General features: G+C 44.4%; 1 protein-coding gene across 9 annotated transcripts in view; it reads right to left on the bottom strand.

Moving 5' to 3' along the window:
- Nucleotides 1–21,497, bottom strand: part of PTPN3 (protein tyrosine phosphatase non-receptor type 3) — a 1,752,022-nt gene that overhangs the window by 1,155,493 nt on the left and 575,032 nt on the right. For all 9 annotated transcript variants that reach the window (XM_085606835.1, XM_085606836.1, XM_085606837.1 and 6 more), the window contains one exon: nucleotides 20,316–20,368. In XM_085606835.1, the coding sequence (XP_085462961.1) occupies nucleotides 20,316–20,368 (53 nt within the window). The remainder of the gene's footprint in view (nucleotides 1–20,315; nucleotides 20,369–21,497) is intronic.

Below are 21,497 nucleotides of genomic sequence, written 5' to 3'. Positions count from 1 at the left end.
CATCAGCATCAGTCAGGTCCACCACAGCATCACTCGGGACAGCACAGAATCACTCAATGCCACCACAGCATCAGTCAGCACCACCACAGCATCACTCAGCACCACCACAGCGTCACTCAGCACCACCACAGTGTCACTCAGCACCACCACAGCGTCACTCAGCGCCACCACAACATCACTCAGCGCCACCACAACATCACTCAGCGCCACTACAGCAACACTCAACACCACCACGGTGTCACTCAAGAACACAACAATATCAGCACCAACACAGCATCGCTCTACGCAACCACAGCATCGGTCAGCACCACCACAGCATCACTCAGGAACACCACAGCATCACTCAGGAACACCACAGCATCACTCAGTACCACCACAGCATCACTCAGTACCACCACAGCATCACTCAGTACCACCACAGCATCACTCAGTACCACCACAGCATCACTCAGTACCACCACAGCATCACTCAGTACCACCACAGCATCACTTTGCAGGGCCACAGCATCAATCAGCTTCACCACAGCATCAGTCAGGTCCACAACAGCATCACTCAGGAACACCACAGCATCACTCAGTACCACCACAGCATCACTCAGTACCACCACAGCATCACTCAGTACCACCACAGCATCACTCAGTACCACCACAGCATCACTCAGTACCACCACAGCATCACTCAGTACCACCACAGCATCACTCAGTACCACCACAGCATCACTTTGCAGGGCCACAGCATCAATCTGCATCACCACAGCATCAGTCAGGTCCACCACAGAATCACTCAATGCCACCACAGCATCACTCAGTACCATCACAGCGTCACTCAGCACCACCACAGCGTCACCCAGCACCACCACAGCGTCACTCAGCACCACCACAGCGTCACTCAGCACCACCACAGCGTCACTCAGCACCACCACAGCGTCACTCAGCACCACCACAGCATCACTCAACACCACCACAGCGTCACTCAACACCACCACAGCGTCACTCTGGGACACAACAATATCACTCAGCACCACCACAGCATCAATCAGCACCACCACAGCGTCACTCAGCACCACCACAGCGTCACTCAGCACCACCACAGCATCACTCAGCACCACCACAGCGTCACTCAGCACCACCACAGCGTCACTCAGCACCACCACAGCATCGGTCAGCACCATCACATCATCATTCAGCACCACCACAGCATCACTCAGGGCCACCACATCATCATTCAGCACCACCACAGCATCACTCTGGACCACCACATCATCACTCTGGACCACCACATCATCACTCAGCAACACCACAGCATCACTTAGCAACACCACAGTATCACTCAGGAACACAACAGCATCACTCAGTACCACCACAACATCACTATGTGCTATCAAAGCATCACTCTGCAGCACCACAGCATCATAAAGCATCACCACATCATCAGTCGGCACCACCACAGCATCACCCAGGGCCACCGCTGCATAACTCAGGGCCAGCACAGCATCACTCAACCATCGCAGCATCACTTAGTGCTTCTTACACTTTTTAATTACAACTTCTCAACATGCTGCACAGCAGCCACACTTCTCTACAGCACAGCTTAGAAACATTGGCAAAGTCAATAGCTCTACCTAAACACTTATAGGGCCCCCCAATGCACAGCCAATAGGTCTTGCCTTTGGGACATTAGAAGTGTTTAGTTATCCAGCACAATATCCTTCATTAAACAACATCAAGTGTTGCATGGCTAATCACTTATAAGGTCCCAAAAGTGAGACCTATTGGCTATGCCAATGCTTGTTATATTTATTTTTGCATCTTAGTGGCCAATTTACAAAAGTAATATACAGTTAAGTCCACTAGACCCACCAATAATGTTTGTTAGGTGTCAATAAAAATGCGATACCACGATCCAACAAGTAAGCTGCAGCCTATAACAATATTTCATTGTGTACGGACCACGCAGCAATTCATATGGTAAAATCTAATGAATAAAAAAAATTGCATGACGAAAACCTATGTATTTTTGAAATGAGCCCAAGATACTGAGTTTGGGAATAATGGTTATTTGTACAAGTCTGAATTTGGGGTTAAGCTTACCCTCATGTGATTCTGAGGGCATTTTGCAAAATGTGCATTTTGGCTTACACTTAGCAGCCACAAATGGAAAGAAATTATATTGATAATAACAAATGTTCTACTATTCTGTATTCCCACAGTCCGGTTAACAACGTAAGTGTGGGCCTAGGCCTAACGTAACAACACAATAGTCCTCAAATTTTAACATGGAGACATCTAGTTATTGCCGTGAAAACTAACTAATTTTGGTGATATGGGAAGCTATATATTCACTTTAAAGGTAAATTAGAAAAACACTTTTTTTCATTACCTGGAGGGGTAGAGAGGATATCAAGTTAGAGTAACTCCTCCTGTAATATAATCACTTACTCACTTAAATTACTCTAACGGATCAACCGTAGTTGTTATGGGTGCACTTTAGTGGGGAGAGATGTGAAGGATCTAATTAGAGTAAATACCTACGTCTTCACCAGCAGGTGAGCAAGGAAAAATCTTCCTTTTTGTTTATTTACCCTCACACACCCTAGTGGTGTCATGCTTCATCATCGGGTCACCCCGACGCCTAAAAGTCGGGGTGGGCTCAACCACAGTGTTGGGAGCTCTTGATAGAAGTTGGTGACCTGGGGGGCTGAATAAATTAAAATACCTCAAACAGATCCCCGGTTTCCCTTTATTCTTGGGTCTGTTTGGGTAACTAAAAAAACAAATGTTGGGTCTTATAAGGAATCTTATGGTCCTAAGACCCTAGTGCCAACATGTTTCAGTCCTATACTGGCCTTATGGGTCCTGGACTTTCATCAGGGCTAAGTTTTGGCCTCCCTAGGAACCAGGATATAAGGGGTTTCCCTATCCTGTATGCGATGCAAGGGCAGAGTAGCTGCTCCTTGTAATGATGATTGATAATTTACCAATCATGAATAGTACTCCATCTGTAAAGAAAAGACAGACAACAAAGAAAAACGAAAAGACAAAAACATACATTTTATAGTAATGTCAATGTTTTTCTTCAAGACTTCGTCCCACAATGCGTGCTCTGGAACTAATTAATAAACCACTTGTGCCAATAAGTGTCTATGACATAGTGGTAATCAATTGCTTCCAAACTTGTGCCACTCACGTGCTTATCATCACATAATGCTGTTACGTGACAGATGATTGGTGGGGTGGCAGTGGTACTCAATAAACTGATCTTAATTTGTGTCAGTATGTCTATGCTTATACTAGTAACACACTCCATGCCTCACATTCATTCCACATTCATACCGTGTTTGTGAGAAGAATAGCGGTAATCGTAATCATGTTGTATTTATAATTTATCCCTCCTGATTCTGTGCAAAAAACAATAAACAAAAAGATCATAGTCCCTTACCCAATTCTTGAATGGTTTCTGTGTCTCAGGGGACCGTAAAGCATCTAGGGGTAGCTTTATAGTCAAACCCTAAAATCGTGACCCCAGAAGGTTAAGGGAAATGTTAACAAATATGGTGAGTAGTTATAATCTAGCCTCAAAAAGTTCGAATCCCTCGTATTCCCTATATAGAGAACCGAAGGATAAAAAGTATTAGCGATCGGATTGGAAGTTGCCAGTCTGTGACTTACTTCATCAAAAGTCCTGCCCCGCGTGCACACCTACTTGGCTCCGGTCCCCGGCTTTCACGTTTTGAAAAGCGGAGGGACCGTGTATTTAAACCCGTGAGTTGTCATAGAAACAAATCGGTAGGCCGTCAGTCATAGGCGCATATCCGTATACGGAATGACGTTAATTACGTACACGGAACCATGGGGCTTGTAGTTCCGCGTTAGATATGTTGACAAATACGGAGATCGAAATCTTTTACTACTATCCAAACCTCTTTAATTGCCATTTTGTTATGAAAAAATGCAATATAAGAGCATATGCGGGCTGTAGTTAACGGCTATGTGTATAGTAGTTGGCGTCTGATCGTGGGAATTACGTCGTTACGTCTACACACGTACCGGGATACAAGGGAGATGTAGTTCCTTGTAACCACTACACACTGCGGACGAATATAAAAACACCGGTACCATTCTCTAACATATATTGCCTCCGTGACACAAGGCATAAAATAAATTCAAAGAAGGTGAGATAAAATAACCATTTTACGGTGTTATGACACCACAGTTGAAAGCCACGTGGTGTACCTACTTCTTTGGTCGTTACTTGAACGCTGATTATTGGGGAAATTAACAACACAATGACAGCGAACTTATTGGTAGATCACCGATAGTGATGCATATGATATATTCATATTCAGCTCGTGTTTAAGGAACAATGGGGGAGTTTTAATCTGGGTATACTCCGCGTGTTATTATCGAAGGAACTTACTTTTTCTAGGAATTGATAAGCTGGATTCAAAAATTATTCTTTATATATATAAAAAAGGTGTTGTATATATATCTATATATATATGTGTGCCCTTCAACGAAGGGAGGATAAGCTGGGAAAAGCATAACGTGTACAAATGCTATCATTGGGAATATGAACTAGTATTCATGTGGCCACCATATAAGAGTCCCCAAGTTGTATAGGCAGTATTAGGGCGTGTATTTAATAAACAAGTAACAGGAAGGTGGCCTAGTTATAAAAATCTTTTTTTCATTTATTTAGTTGGTTCCAGGGTATACAATCATTAAGGCCCCTTTCATGGGTTTTTAATCGGTGGACCCAACGTTGTTCGCGCTCTAGGAGTTTGTGTTGGAGGTTGTTTATATGTTTGATCTTTTCTATGATGGTCCACTTTATCTCTGTGTCTTTGTGTTTTTTCTCATTGTAGTGTGCAGTCAATTTTGTTGCTGTGATTGCACGTCTTATTGTGCTCCTGTGTTCACTAATGCGTAATTTTACTTTTCGGCTTGTCATACCAATATACATTAGATCGCACGGGCACTTGATCATATAGATCACTACTTCAGAGTTACAGTTGGTATGAGTTCTCTGTTCCCATGGAGAGTGTAATCCCAGATTTATTTCTTTGGTGTGTTCTGTGAATGGACATGCTACACATGTGCCACATGGGTAGTGTCCCGTAACCTGAGGTGTACTCCAAAGGGTTGATTGACTGGTGATTTTCGGTGTATATGTGTCAGTATGTACCAGTAAATCTCGTAGACTTGTATTCCTTTTGAATGAGAACATAGGTTTCTCAAACGTTATTGTATTCGATGTCAGGATGGACCATTTTTTGTTTATTATCTTCTTTAGGTCATTAGAAGATGGGTTATATGTTGTAACACATATCAGTTGGTCACAGTGTTTCTTTTCATGGGTCTCTAGCAATGCCTCTCTTGGTGTATTGCGGGCTCTCTTATTAGCTTTATCTATGATCTTTCTCGGGTACAATTTTTGTTTAAGTTTGTTAGTGAGGATGGTCGCTTCCTTTTTGTATGTTTCCAGATCAGTACAATTTCTACGAACCCTTAAAAATTGGCCTACCGGTAGATTCTCTCTTAATGAGCGTGGATGTGCGCTATCGAACCTGAGTAGGCTGTTTTTATCTGTAGCTTTGGTAAACAGAGAGTTCTTGAGGGTACCTTCACTAGCTGTGAAGACTACGTCTAGGAAGGATATTCTTTCTTTATTCATAGTCATTGTGAAATGTAGGTTCCGTGTACGTAATTAACGTCATTCCGTATACGGATATGCGCCTATGACTGACGGCCTACCGATTTGTTTCTATGACAACTCACGGGTTTAAATACACGGTCCCTCCGCTTTTCAAAACGCGAAAGCCGGGGACCGGAGCCAAGTAGGTGTGCACGCGGGGCAGGACTTTTGATGAAGTAAGTCACAGACTGGCAACTTCCAATCCGATCGCTAATACTTTTTATCCTTCGGTTCTCTATATAGGGAATACGAGGGATTCGAACTTTTTGAGGCTAGATTATAACTACTCACCATATTTGTTAACATTTCCCTTAACCTTCTGGGGTCACGATTTTAGGGTTTGACTATAAAGCTACCCCTAGATGCTTTACGGTCCCCTGAGACACAGAAACCATTCAAGAATTGGGTAAGGGACTATGATCTTTTTGTTTATTGTTTTTTGCACAGAATCAGGAGGGATAAATTATAAATACAACATGATTACGATTACCGCTATTCTTCTCACAAACACGGTATGAATGTGGAATGAATGTGAGGCATGGAGTGTGTTACTAGTATAAGCATAGACATACTGACACAAATTAAGATCAGTTTATTGAGTACCACTGCCACCCCACCAATCATCTGTCACGTAACAGCATTATGTGATGATAAGCACGTGAGTGGCACAAGTTTGGAAGCAATTGATTACCACTATGTCATAGACACTTATTGGCACAAGTGGTTTATTAATTAGTTCCAGAGCACGCATTGTGGGACGAAGTCTTGAAGAAAAACATTGACATTACTATAAAATGTATGTTGTTTTTGTCTTTTCGTTTTTCTTTGTTGTCTGTCTTTTCTTTACAGATGGAGTACTATTCATGATTGGTAAATTATCAATCATCATTACAAGGAGCAGCTACTCTGCCCTTGCATCGCATACAGGATAGGGAAACCCCTTATATCCTGGTTCCTAGGGAGGCCAAAACTTAGCCCTGATGAAAGTCCAGGACCCATAAGGCCAGTATAGGACTGAAACATGTTGGCACTAGGGTCTTAGGACCATAAGATTCCTTATAAGACCCAACATTTGATATGGGAAGCTGCCATATTTGGGCACGGACTTGGTCACTACCCAGGGTCACTTACTGAACCCAGACCCTTCTGCAAACTAGACACCCACTAGTACAGGTTGGTGTGACTTGCAGGGTGGTGTGACTTGCAAGGGCCGCTGAACAAAGTACCTTAATCCTGATTGCAACAGCAAGATGTGGGGCATAGCCGAGCAATGCGTCAGTGTTGATTCCTGCAGTTGAGGTGATGCTTTGATTTTCTCCACACAATGATGATGATGATGCGCCGGTTCAGAAGACGTAGAGCCGAATCCGAGATGTTGATTCCGAAGCAAATGCTCTGGGTTTCTCCACGCAGCCGAGTGGATTTATCGATCTCACACTGCAGCAGCAGAAATAAGGCGGTTCTGATGCATCAGTTTTGGCGTCAATGCACTGGTTCCGAGTGCGATGCCCCATTTTATTCCCGCAACAGCGTCGATGCGGAAATTCGACTTCACGCAGCAGAAGATGTGTCGGTTCCAGTAGAGCAAGCACCTGAATTAGTTTCCAATGGACCAGGCACAGAAGCAGAAGGTGAGACTTTGATATCCCAGAGTTTCAAAACATGAGGCAAGCGAGCATGCCCTTGGAGAAGATGGAGAAGAAATTCAATGTGAAGAAATTACGCGACAGCAGACAGCAGTATAAAGTGATATAAAATTATATGTGGTGAAAGAGCAGTGCAGGCCAAAATGTCATGCTGATGCAAGAGAGGTGAAGAGTTCACTTGAAAATAAAGTGCAAGCCCTGCAAGGTCTTAGTTAAAGGAAAACCTGTGTTTGTAAGCTTGAAGGAATTTATGGTCTCAGCACAAGCACAGATTCTGTTGTCCCAGTAAATTGAAAACTTGATTGAAGAATAGGAGCAGGAGATGGAATTCGCAAAAAGTACCTAGAATCTAATAAGAAGTCCTGGGAGCAGGTGATAAAACACACACCAAAATACACATGCATTCAAAAAAAGTAAACAAGTAGGTTGTTAAGCAATGTTGGAATTACAATAAAGACTGTGTAGGGAATAGGTTGAGAGGTTAGGGACACAAGTTACGAGATGTTTTCAGTAATCAATATGCAACTGCTAAGTAACTTATTATTTTACCTATTGTAATAAGCATTATTCCTGTTGCTATACAAGTGGCTCTGTGTGAAACAGCAAATTGAGACCAGCTGTTTACCTGTATGGAGAAAGCTACTCTCCCTGCCATGACAGTAAAAAGTTGTGTTTGCCTTGCCAAGAGGGATCTTGTGTTTTCTTTATTTTATATTACCCAGCAACAGAGATCATTCTGAGTTCAAGCAAGAGTCCAGTTTTACCTCAGCAGGGGCCGAAGGTAGCAGGGCAGCACAGCAGAAAAGCAGCTCTTCTAGGGCAGCAATCCAGCAGAGTGGCAGTCCTTTTTAGAAGCACAGCAGTCCTTCTTCCTTGCAGAGTGTCTTTACAGGTCTAGAAGTGTCTGATTTGGTTAGGGTCTGAGACCCAGTACGTATTCCCAGTTGTGCCTTTTAAGTGGAGGTGACTTCAAAGAGGGGCTTTGACATGCACAGAGGCCCTCCCTCCCAGCCCTGGCTCCAGATTCACTACAAGAGGGTAATCAACCCATTCAGGTGTGTCAGCTCCTATCTCCCATCCTGCCCAGGATGAGCCATCAGAATGCGGATCAGCAGTCAGTCACATCTACCCTTCCTTTGTATGTGGTTGGCTAGAGGGAATGCACAAAGTCCAGCTGTCACCCACTTCAGACGTATACTGGAGACAGGCTGCAGGCACACAGAGCTTAAAGAGCAGAGAATTACAATCTTTATAAAAGTGGCATTTCTAAAATAGTAATGTTAAACCTAACTTTGCCAGCAAAGAGGATTTAGTATTATCATTCCAATGGTATTAAACATGACAACACTACTCCTTCTCAAGCTGGAATTACAGCTTATAGATGTAATAAGGAATTTTCAATGTTAACCTAGGAAATGGGTAGGCTTCACAGTAGTGAAAAACAAATGCAGGTGTTTTTTACTACCAGGACATGTAAAACTTAAAAGTACTGTCTACAGCACCCTGCCCTATGGGCTACCTAGAGCCTACCTTAGAGGTGATATATGTATGTATGTATGTATGTATGTATGTATGTATGTATGTATGTGTTAGACCTGTCAGCCCTAGGGTGGTCTTTCCCTGTATTTTTGCCCCTGCCTCATTTTTTTCACCCTCTTTTTCGTTGGCCTTAGGTCTTCGAGCGCCTTTCCACTGCTAATCAGTGTTAAGGTGCAGGTGCTCTCTTCCCCCAATATGGCTACCACAGGCCCCTGCTACTGTGGAGTGGCCTTTTTAGTAGCACCCTAGTTGCTGGCTGGGACCCTACAACAATGTTGCGACACCGGCCCGCCTTTTTGTCCTATAGCTAGAGTGGGGAAGCTCCTGGAACTTGCTGGAACCTTCTAGAAGAAGGGTGGGGTTTACTTTTGCCGCCTTAGAGGGTGGTCACCTGACCTAGGGCTACTTAAGGAAAGGAGGGAACATGTTTTAGTCAGTAGGGGCGACGCAGACCTGGGGGAACCTACGCAGGAGTTTTAGGCGGTAGGGCCTAGTCAGGGACCTATGCCACTGAAAGTGACAGGGCTTAGGTGCTGCCTTTTAAGTTGAGTGAGGGATCCTGAACTAGCCCACTGATCTGGCCCAGCGGGAGGGGAACCCAGGGACAACCTACCAAGCCTGACTGAGACCTCCCTCCAGTCACCAACTCATCCTACTACCCCCCCCCCCCCCAAGGAACAAAACTGCGAAGGGCGCCAGTTCCAAAAAGCGCCAAAAGGACCACAGAACCTTACCACAGAAACTTACCACCAAACCTTACCACAGAAACTTACCACCGAACCTTACCACAGAACCTTACCACAGAAACTTACCACAGAACTGCTGGGGGATCGACCAGGTACCTGCGCTGTGCCACTCCTGCGCTTCCTAGCGTCACCTGGACCCCCTCTCTAACTTGTTCTGCCCCTGGCGTGTGGCCTGCCGCCTCCCAGCCTACCTGCCCTGAGCTAGGGCATCATTGTGGGAGAAAGGGGGCGCTGGGCACCGAATAAATCGCCACCCACCAGGCTACAGGCCAACCCTTAATTTCTGCCACCCCCGTCGGGGACCCTAACAAGAAGTCGCTCACCACCGCGGCCTAGGGCCGAAAAGGATGTCCCCGTTGTCACCGGGGCCCGCGGAGAAGCCCGGGACCCCATCGCTGCCGTCGGAGGGCGGAGAAGATCGCGGAACACCGCAAAGGCCTCGTCAGGCCTGAAACCATCTCACGAAGGCCGCGCTAGGCCTTGAAGCTGTCATCCACCGTCACGTGACGGGGGCGGACTGCGCGACGCTGCCCCCGCTGTCTTGGGAAAGGAAGGAGAGGCCGCGCCCCCGCAGGCCGCGCTGTCAACGGCGGCCGCGGGTGCGCCACAACCCCAACTACCTCGCTGGTTCCTCGTGGCTGGGGGAGGTCCTCGGCCCTCGACCCGGACACCGCCGGGAGGCCAGAGAACCCCCGCCAGGGCCCGCAGGAGAGGCTGAAGTTCGAGGTAAACCCCCAGGGAAGAGGGCGGGAGGACCTCGTGGAGCCCGGAGCGAGCCCCTCCCCCAGGCGGGAGTCCCCGTTACGTCGGTTGGCCCCACATCCCTCTAGAGGCATTTGAGGGAAGACGGTGAGACTGCGCACCCCCACCCGGCCGGCGGCCGTGCCAGACACTGGGCGAACATTTGACTCCTTACCAGGGGTAGCGCTGGAATTCCGCGCCAGTGGAGCGCTGTAAAGCCTTGTAGGGGTTAAAGCTCTAAGGCAATAACCCGCTGAGCGCCTCAGGGAAGTGTGATGTTTAGCGCTCCAGGGATAGAAGGATTAGCACTGCCGTGATCTAGTATGTCTAGCGCCTCAGTGATTTCCAATGTCTAGCGCTATGTTAAGATGCCATATTTAACCCCTTGGGTGCCAGGCCTTTTCCCTCTCCTGTGCCGGGCGTTTCCTTAGTGGGCGGGTTTCATGATGAGATAGTCTCGTCTTGGGCACAGAAGAGGTTAAGGTGCTATTGATTTGCTAGGTGCAGCGCTTTGTTTAAAATGCCATGTTTGTGGTGCTATGAATTGCTATGTGCAGCGCTATGCTTACGTGCCATGTTTTGGAGCGCCATTAATTTGCTATGTGCAGCGCTAAGCTGGAACGCCATATTTTGAAGCGCTGTTGATTTGCTATGTGCAGCGCTTTGCGTAAACGCTGTGTTGGACGCTCCCCAGGATCACCAGGTGTCGCTCTGATTCAATAACAGGTTTTGATGTACTGCCCAATCTATTCCTAATGAAATGCTTTTGATCCTAATGTTGATCTAGATAAAACTGATTGGTTTCATTCAACCTACTGTTGTGGTCTCAATTATTGCGTGCGTTTCCGGTCTCAGTGGATGTGTGTGCTGTATGGTCACTTTACACGTAAGCCCTTGGATGCCTACCTGCTCGCGCCACGCTACCCCCCATAGGGCCTGGTGACCCCCGGTCCTACAGTATGTAATAGACAGTACACCAACCTTAAAAACAAATACATTCAGCTTCACACCTTAGTATACCAGCCTAACAATGTGCAAGCGGCCCTTGTCTGCCCAGGTCTATCCACATGGGGGAGGATCAACTGGAGCTGACCAGCCAGCCACATGATCACTCGCATGGGGCATGGAAGCTGAGGTGGCGATGGGCAAGGACAAGGCAAGACTCCAAAACTGGAGTCAGACATTTCCAACATGGACCTCCCCTTAATCAGCTTTGTTCAGTTAGCCACAGCAGACACCCAGCAGTACATCACCGTTTGTACAATGTAGCACTGCCAATATAGTTTCCAGTCAAAAGCAGCAAAGAACTAGCTCGCAATAGCTCAAGTTCCAAGGCGTCAGGTAGGGCAGACCAGTCGGTACTCTTTTAATAGCCCAAAGCGTCCACAGCCTCAGATCTCATCATCCACCTGCCCAGATACTGTTACCCTTGGCCTGGCTGGACTCCGTTTCTTCCAGTTCCATCAGAGGCAGGTCAGCCAGGTCCAGAGTCTCCTGGCCCGTCTCATCCTCTATATGCATTATTACTTTGTTTCGTATCATTACCCTCGGAGACTGGATGTGTCTATCCCCCAAGGACACACTCAACCAGGCACATAAGTTGTTTTGAAGCCCGAGGTCCCCTCACCACGGGCGGCCCACACTCTCTTCTAGCTTTGTTTTATCCTACATCTCATGCCAGCTCACTCCTCTGGCCGATCAAAGAAGTGACCCTTCCCCATGCACGATAACTTGCAGCAGGGTTGTGAAGATTAACATATACTGTAGTTCCATTGCTAGCAGTTTCTGTTTCACTGCCAGATCGATTTTCTCTGCATATGCACATTTTTTGTATAATCTGGATATACTGCTATAGAATCATTTTCGAATGCAAGATGCCCGGTCTCTCTGGCCTCCTTAAAGATACAGTTTGTGTCCCTATAATAGAGAATTTGAACTATCAAGGCTGAGAACCTTGGGCCCCATGCCCAGGACTGGCTACTAACGCCCTGTTCCCCCTTTCTAACACAAACATCCCAGACAGGATCTGCGGCTACATCTCATTGAGAATCCATTCCTCTATGAATCTCTCCATAACTAGGCCTTCATTCCATTCTGGTAATCAGAAGAAATGTACATTTTTCTGGCAGGAGAAGTTTTTTGCGTCCTCTGCTTTGTTTTTAGTGTGGCCGTCAGGGTTGTTAGGATCCTCACTTGCTGCTGCAGTGTGCTGATCTCCATCTGCCCCTCAATAACTGTCCCTTCGGCGTATAAACTCTGTCTGCTATCTTGCACAAATCAGTATACAGCAGACCCTACTACAGTGTTACCATCACAATTTTGCCATTCAAGGCTTCTCTGGCCCCCTTTATGGCCATCAAAAGCTCTGCATGGAAAGTCATTGTTATGTCCTGGGTCCCCACCCTCTGGTCCTCAGTATGTTGCGTCTTTCGCTGCAGGAGAGTTAGTGGGGTGGGGTATTGGGTTATCATGTGTTCTGTTGAGTCTTTGCAGCTATGTCTAGACTCACTGAATCTCCAACGTGTGGGTCATCTTTTCAATTGAGAACCTATAGTCTGTCCCGTTACCAGAAGTCCGCTATCACAGCGGTTCATAACCTGTGATCTGGGGACCCCTGGGGGTCGATGACACCTATTTGGGGGGTCTGCAACTGCTTAGAAAAATAAATGTTAACTGGTGATTAAGGTGAATATAAATAAATAGGCAAACTATAAAAAATCAAATGAAGGAATCTGAAACTGGAGGATATAAATTAATGTGGTATCCTCAGAGTCATGAGAGCAGAATATAGTATGGATGATAGGTGGCCTAAATTAAATGTAGAAAAGCTTCAACTTTCCCATTAAAATTTAAATTCAATTTTTTTTATATGTGTTTGTGGTTGTTTACGTATTTTGTACATTGTTTTGCTGTTCATATCATAAAAAATTACTTAGGCCCGGATTCCCGGACTCTAATAATGTTGCATTAGGGGTGCCCGAATCCCGATAATGATTCAGTGAGTTGCCACAGATTCCAGTATTGATTAAGTAGGGTCCACAGAAGTCAAAAGGTTAAAGACCACGGAGCTATGTTATCCAAGTGGCCACTAATATATTCGCTGACCTCAGTTGGGTGGTCCGTAGCGTTCAACATCTCTCTTGCCAATCAATCGCGTTGCACCCACTTCCGTCGCAATGTGGGCCATGTACAAGCCTGTTTAGTTAGAAGCAACTTAGGAATGCCAGGGAACACCCACAGTGCAGGCCCAGTACCCTTCGATATACTTCTGAGGGAAGCCTAACTTAGCCACTCTTCTCAAGAAATAATTCTCCCACCTTCTTATCAGGGGCCCCGTAGGTAATACTAGCTAGTCACTGCCCCTACATCAAGGTTCCTTACCTCCAGCCAGCTACCACACAGTTGCCCATTGAATGGTCCTCCCTCAGTGTTATCTGGAGCAGTTCTGCAGTCAGGAGCGTCACTCCTCAATGCCAGTATGGACAAGTACAGAGCGCATCCCAGCAGGTCGCCTCCTCCAGCTCCAAGTGGGTTGCTCACCAACCAGAGCTGATCCCTGGGCCCGTTACCTGCACCCAGCGGGTGCAACCCCAGGGAGATCAGCCAGCAGGGCACCAGCCAGGGGAACATGTTTGCCCCCTCTCTGCCAACCAGTCCGGTCCAAGATGATCCAGGCTACAGAAGACAGTATGCTCCCAGGCGCGGCAGACCTAAACTCTAGCTGCTCTCTCCATGTGCTGACATGTCCACTCCCTAACCAGAAGCCGATATCAGGCTTCACCATACGCGCCCAGTGCCAGGAGTACCAGCCCCACACAGCTTCCTGAGTACTCAACATGGAGGCCCAGTTCACACCGCCCACACCACCAAGGCGGAATTGCGATGTGCATGGCCGAAAAAGACAACCTCTCTCCGGGACCCCTAGAATACAATAATTTTCAGGCCTGGGCGACCAGGCTCAATGAAAACAGCAGTCAGGCTCTCAATGCTCTACCTCCGCACACTTCATCTCCTGGGGTCACCCACAACTTCCTCTACCCCAAAGGCCACGGCATCCATTGAATCCCTTAAATAGCTACTTTTTGGGGGCCAATTTTGTGCTGCCGCAGCTCAGGGAAATGCAGGATAAGGTTGGGGATGCTTCTTAACTTTGCATCCTACCAGGCATTTTCCTCTTGTGACGCCCCCCCCCCCTCCCCCCCCAAAAAAATATCTTTAAATGGTTTTATATAGGACTTCTGCATCAAAAGGTATGAATGCACATAACAATGCAGAAAGGAATCAAGAGTACTTACGAAACATTATAAACAATGAATGCATGGAGTGGAGACTTGAATCAGCCAGAAACAGTCAATCAAGTGGTACATAATAGGGTAGATTTTATCATTTGTCTGATCTACAGATAAGTGGGTTCAGTAAATAAGCCAACTGAAAAAAGTTCCAGAAGGTGGGGGAATCCCCTGGAAAAGATTTAAGTTAGAGTTTGTTTTTGAGCCTCACTGGGGACCTCCCAGGGCCTCTCATGAGTTACATCAACTTGCTACAACCTGATACAAAGCCAACCGTGATCAGCAGAAGTTAGCTATTTAAGACAATATGTTGAAATTTTGTCGTTACCAGAAAAACAGAATATCTATGCAGGTTTCTACGCATTCTGAGCTCCAGCATCTTTTTAATCTGACATATATTACACTGATTCCAATATATTTTGCGACAAATTAACTGCTTCTTGTTGTGTTTAATTTTGTGCTACAGATTCTACTTTTATTCTTCATGTCTGCAAACATTCTAGCCCTTTCACACGAAAGAGCAACACACTGAAGAATTCAATTGGTTTGTGGGAATGTTAATGTTGTGACGATCTGTTTGGTATAAGGAATAAAATACCCTTGTTTCCCTTATAAGAATATTGCAAAACACCATGGAGTTCCTCTATCTGGTCACAGAATACCTCAGTGACTTGCAATATCCAATTTAATGTGTGGCAGTGTGTATCTTATCTGATATATACCTGCAGTTCTCTGAGAGTAGAAATTCAATTAATCAAACTCTTATGAATCGTATAGTTAAACAGAAATAATGATCACTGGAGACTTTAATTTAAAGTTAATGATGTCCCCAGACGAAAAACGACTTCAATACCTGACTTGACTCACAGAGGGGCATGCCACTTTCTGAATCCACTCTGCATAGATCAGACAAAGCTGGTTTGATTTTATTAGACTTCCTACATGCAGAAAATTTTAGTGCTAGGAGTGTCTGAGCTCCTTCAACTTGCATTGTCGTTAGACGCATGTCTCAATAGGTTAACATACAATGCTGACTTGTTTTGCTGCCACTGTTAAACCATATCAGTGACTTTTCCACAGGTAGAAGAATAGAACGTGATCACTTCAAACAGATAGTAGTGATTGACCTTGCTAAAACAGTAGCACAGTCTTAAAATGCACCTGGCAACATAGAAAGCACAGCTTAGATGCGAAGATTCAAATGTGTTCACAAGTAATAGAGATATTTAACATGTGGAAATTCTTACAAAAAATGAAACTTACAAGTTTGAAAAAACACAGCTGTGATTAATGTTGAATGAAGTAATAATATATTTTTTGTACTATCTGTCTGGGTCCAGAGCACTTAATGTCTGTAGAAAATCATGACATAAGTCACATAATCAATGATATAGATGGAGAAGTGGAATATGCACAAAAATACTAAAATTCCTCCTTGACACCTGGGGCAAGGTTGAAGATTATTGTGTTAAAAATGGACTAACGTAAACTAGTGGGAAACACCAAAAAAAGACTGCAGGTGATCAATCATTTGAGATTGTGAAAGACTTAAATCTTGTTTTACATGTATTGTTCTATCCCACGACTTGTGTTACACGATTTCTGATTTCTATGTTAAACAAATAGCCTCAATTTGCCTCACTCTATAAAATGAAAGGTAGATTTTTGTGGAGCCAAAGAGCTTAAGTTAAGAATCTTTTTGGAATTCTCCCCTCTAACTATTGATAAGGATATCAAGATAGCCGATGCCATCAAATATGGTTCTCCCCTTGCTGTCTGACCAGCTTTCCTCCCTCTTTCGACACAGTGGCGAAGACCATAATATATATATATATAAAGGGCACGCCCAACAATAAATAATCACGAGATCACAGACAGAGGGGCTATATATATTAGACCTTGTACCATTGGCGTGAGTCTCCCTTCCATGTTTTTACTGATTGCCGCCTCTGTTTTTGATATGCTGTGCTGGTTTAGATGCTTTGGGCACTGTGCCACTGCTATTCAGTGCCACAGTGCATGTGCTCCCTATGTTAAATTGATGTATTGAATAGTGACTCCATGATTGGCTTATTTGATTTACTTATCAGACCTTAGTATAGTGCACCATGTGTGCCCAGGGCCTGTAAATCAAATGCTGCTGGTGAGCTTACAGAACTGGTTGTGCCACCCACAGAAGCAGCTTGTAAAGTGTGTCTCAGGCCTGCCAGTGCAGAGCCTGTGTGCAGTTCAGTACTGCCATATTGACTGGGTAAGTGCAGCCACTTACCAGTCCCTAGACCTTCCTTTTTCTACTAATCAGACACCCCTAAGGTAGGCCCAAGGGCAGGGTGCATTGTATGTAAAAGATAGAACATGCCGCGTCACCGAAGAAGCGTGTCGCCACCACGAGGGTCGCCGTCGCATCACCGGAGAAGCGTGTTGCAGGGCCTGTCGCGGCTCCAAAGCTAGAGAGTTCGCCGCACCGCCGCCGGGCGTGCACGCATCGTCTTCACGCCGGCGCCATCTTATCGCACTGCACCGGATTGTCGCATCGTATCGAGGCGCCATCTTGCCGCATCGTAACCAGAACGCAGTAAGAGAATCAACACATCACCTCCTCTCCGGTAAGGAACAAGACACATCCCCTACTCTGCACAAGCATTGAGCAGCGACGCATCGCCTCCCCCGAAGCAAGGAACCGACGCATCACCCTCCCTGCGAACCTTTTGTTTGTTTTGCGTTACGTTTCTCACAAAAGTACCTGGATGCGTGTCACATTTATCATCAACTTGAACTAAGTTACTTATACCATCTCTAAGCCTATTTGGAGTACAGTATTGTGGATTTTTGTCGTGTGTGGTCTTGTGTTAAGTCTACATAAAGAATACGTATTGTTATAAAACCTGTGTGGTGTCCATCTGTAGTGTTCACACTGTATTACTGTATGTGTTCACAAATGCTTAACACACTGCCTCTGAGATTAAGCCTGTCCGCTCGTGCCAAGCTACCAAGGGGGTGTGAAGGGGTTATCCAGGAGTGTAATCCCCTTTCCCTGACTTAGAAGCAAGGGTCCCTATTTGGTCAAAGGTACCTACCTCTGCCAACTAGAGACCCCCAGTTCTAACAATACCTATATCGAAACTGCTCCAAGAAAATATTCCAGAGTCGGCACTCCCGTGGTACAGCCAATTTATTCATAAATGTAAATATCGCATATCGCAGACCAACGTATGCGTTTCGGCTTTACAAGCCTTGTTTACGACGTTTAGCAGTCAGTATAGCAGTAATTTTAAATGATCTAAATTCAAAAACATCGAAAACAGCCTCGCCACGTTGAAACAAAATTCAGAAAGATTTTAAAAAAACGTCAGCCATCTTGTAACATGTTAGATTCACATGATACTTGTAAGCAAATTAAGACGATTTGTAACATATATTCGTAACATATATTGCAATTTTATATAATGTGCCTCAAAAATATAACAATCAAAAGTAACACAGAAGTCATACTTTCAAAAGTAACACAGAAGTCGTACTATGATCACGTGCTAATATGTTAATGTTATATCATGTAAAGCGGATAACTTTGCACATTCCCAGCGCAAGCTAAAACATTGCAAACATTCACATCATACATTTAAGAACCCGGTAGATCTGCTTGTAGATCCATGTTTAACAAATTGTGGAACAATCATAATGGGCCGACAGGCGGTCAAAGTGCACAACACCATCTTTCAAAAGCAGTCAACTGTAAGTCTAACTGTGTAGATCTAGAGCCAAAGAAACTATTGGAATATGCCCTGGATTCTTCTGTAAACAACAGTACTTATACGTGTCACTTTCTAAAATGACACACAATAATATTATTAGGTTCCATTTTTTATAAGCCCTCATTTGGAAATAACAGTCCTCTGTAGGTTATGTCAGTATTGTATTGCATCGCCTCAACAACCGCTGTGCTTTTGCCCGCAATTAGTATAGGAATGGAGTTACTGGCTATGTCCCAAGTTTGTAGCATAAGGTATCAGAACTTGTAAAGATTTGTGTTAATGTTAGTTTTAATTGTGACACATTACAAGTATTGTACAAAATTGTAACATTTATAGACTGTGTGTACACAAATTAGCTGAAATACCTGCACAGAACTGGTTTCAAACCATATATATATATCCATCTATACATTTTTATGACTTATGGTCTAAGTCCACAAGGGCTTTGCTTTGACAGATGCCATTTAACAGCTAGGAGCAAGGAAAAAGAGCAAGGTACATGCATAAGGCAGCATGGACCGCCCACTAAGAAATAAGCAGTTGGGATCTAATGCCTTCGCCAACATCCAACCCACTCCACCTCATACCTTTCCCAACCTCCTTCTATTGAAATGGGTTCACAAACATGTATTAGGAAATAGGAGCATAAGAGCCCATTACATTTCTTCTAGTCAAATCTATTTGAAGCTAGAGGAGCTTGACAAAGGTGTCTCTAATCTCAAATGTCTGATAGCCTATACATTACCACAGCCTCTGTGCTTTACCAGGGAACACAGAAGGTTTAGCCACAGGATTCTGGGTTACTCATTGGATCCAACCAGTAACCTCTAGGCAGGCATTTGGAGACAACACTTGACCCAGGAACACATCAAGTCTCCATTTTGTGTACAGCAAAAGAAAAAGTGACCATACTGTATTACAACAAGCCATGAGACATCCACTGCATGGAAATGAAAAAGAGGCCAATAATTATAAGGACAAAAGACGTCTTCTAACCTATGTAGGCACTGATGAGGAAGGAATGCCTCATACCCATCTGCCCATCACATCCAACATTTTAGAATAACCCCCGGCCATGCCTACTGAGGTGGTAGGAATGAGCCCTAAGAACCTCCGAGAAGATAAGATCCCAAAACTAGTAGATTGTTAAATTATTACTCCCTGCTTAAAAACAAATAGCGCAGAGAACTAAGTCACAGAAAACAATTATCACCCCAATGATTCTACAACAGCATGACTTGGGAGAGAAAAATATTACATGGTGCAATAAGTAAATAGGTGTAAGATTATGGAGTATTGAAGAGCGAGTTCTTGCAGCTGGGCATTAACACATTACTACTGAGCGGGAAATATTTAAAAATGAAGAAAAAGTACATACAGTACGTATTATGGGACAACAGTGGTGTTGAATTGCTTCCTAACTCACAGTAGGAAAAAGTTGCAACAGATGTATCTAGTAAATCAGAGAAAGACATTCCTCTCCCGCTGCCTACTGGCTTGAAGACAATACTCTACATAATGCACTTCAAATTCAAAACTATTCTTGACCAATTAGTAAACAATGAATGAAATGCAAGACTTTTTGACACGTTGGTTTCAAGTATAACTCCGCAGCACAGTACTAAGAAAATTAGATTTTTAATTGAGTCTAGCATTCGAAGGAGATTTCTAGTTCGGGTTTCTACAATATTGATCTGGAATGGTGAAGTTTCTAAGACAAGATTATGATTCCCAATGAAGACGGAAGTGGGCCAAATATACCATTACTTTGTCAGCTTTTAAATGTGCATTTCATACTATATAAACAAACATAAACATACATAAAAAAAATACCAAACATATCAATTGACTGATAATATTTGCTACCATGGATTTATCAAACATGACACTTCCACCAATGTACTTACACTGGACAGCATAAGACGCAAGGACAACAGCAGAATTAATAGGACATGATAACCTAAGAGAGGAAAAATATATTAAAAAACAGTACACAATATTTGTTTTAAAAAACATCATCAATAAATTCATTACTTAAGTATATAGCCACAATTATTATAAGTTAAGATGCAACAATAGGCTCTTATGGGACTCATAACTTCCATTATTACAATTAATGCTGCCAATTCTACGATTTTTCTCAGAGGGAAAACTATGTTTCCCAGGAAGTAATTATTTTTAACTACATAAAATACATAATTGAGTCTGTGTTACTGCTGCTAATCAACACTTGTCAGGCCAACGGCTCTGCAGCTTGACAAGCACATAGTTACTAAAGAGAAATGTTTTTCTTACTGAAGTTTAAATAGATGCACAGGTTCATGTATCTGTAATACAATGTTACTGTTTTCAGATGATGTATGTTTGTATTAAATATATGGCTGCTTATATAATTAAAAGGTGATCTGCTCACCTTATCTCCTCTAGCAGGCTGACTGGCTATCAAAGATATTCTGCCCGGCCAGCCACCTCCAGAGATATAGGCACAAGATCAACGATCTCATTGAGCCCTGCTTGTTGCAGTGCAACATATTAGTCATTTTGTTGTTTAGGACATGCACTAGCCTTTCCTTGAAGGCTAGTATGAAGGCTGTAGGGTCAGGCGGATCATCCAAAGCTCCAAAAGGCTGTTGTAGAGATGGTTTTCGTCTGCTCCTCAGAAGACAAAAAGCCTGTGATCTTCACCTCACCCAGCAGCCACAACCCTGAAATGATGCATCTGTTACAGCTTTGACATCCAGGTGTGTAAGGGAGAGTGCCCTGCCAATTCGCAGGTTGGGACTCGTCTGGCATCACATGAAGTCCTGAGCTGTCTCTTGAAAGATCTAGACAAAGTTGGAGAGGCAACCTAGCTGCTGAGATCATTGAAACCTTGGATTCCACTGCAGGGTATGCATATGCCATTTGGTATGCAGGACAACAAGGATGGATTTCAAGAAGCCTTAGAACCATCCATCCTCAAGACTCAGGACTGAGACCAAAATATCCAGATCATATCCTAAATGCTATGGTGGAGAAAGAGCATTGTATGCTACAGTATCCAGGATAGTCCCTACAAAGGGAATCCTCAACATAGGTCTCAGGTGGGA

Source organism: Triturus cristatus, chromosome 5_2, assembly GCF_964204655.1.
Source record: "Triturus cristatus chromosome 5_2, aTriCri1.1, whole genome shotgun sequence".
NCBI lineage: Eukaryota > Metazoa > Chordata > Amphibia > Caudata > Salamandridae > Triturus > Triturus cristatus.
The sequence above is the reverse complement of the archived record's forward strand: the minus strand, read 5'-3'. Positions and strand labels throughout refer to the sequence as shown.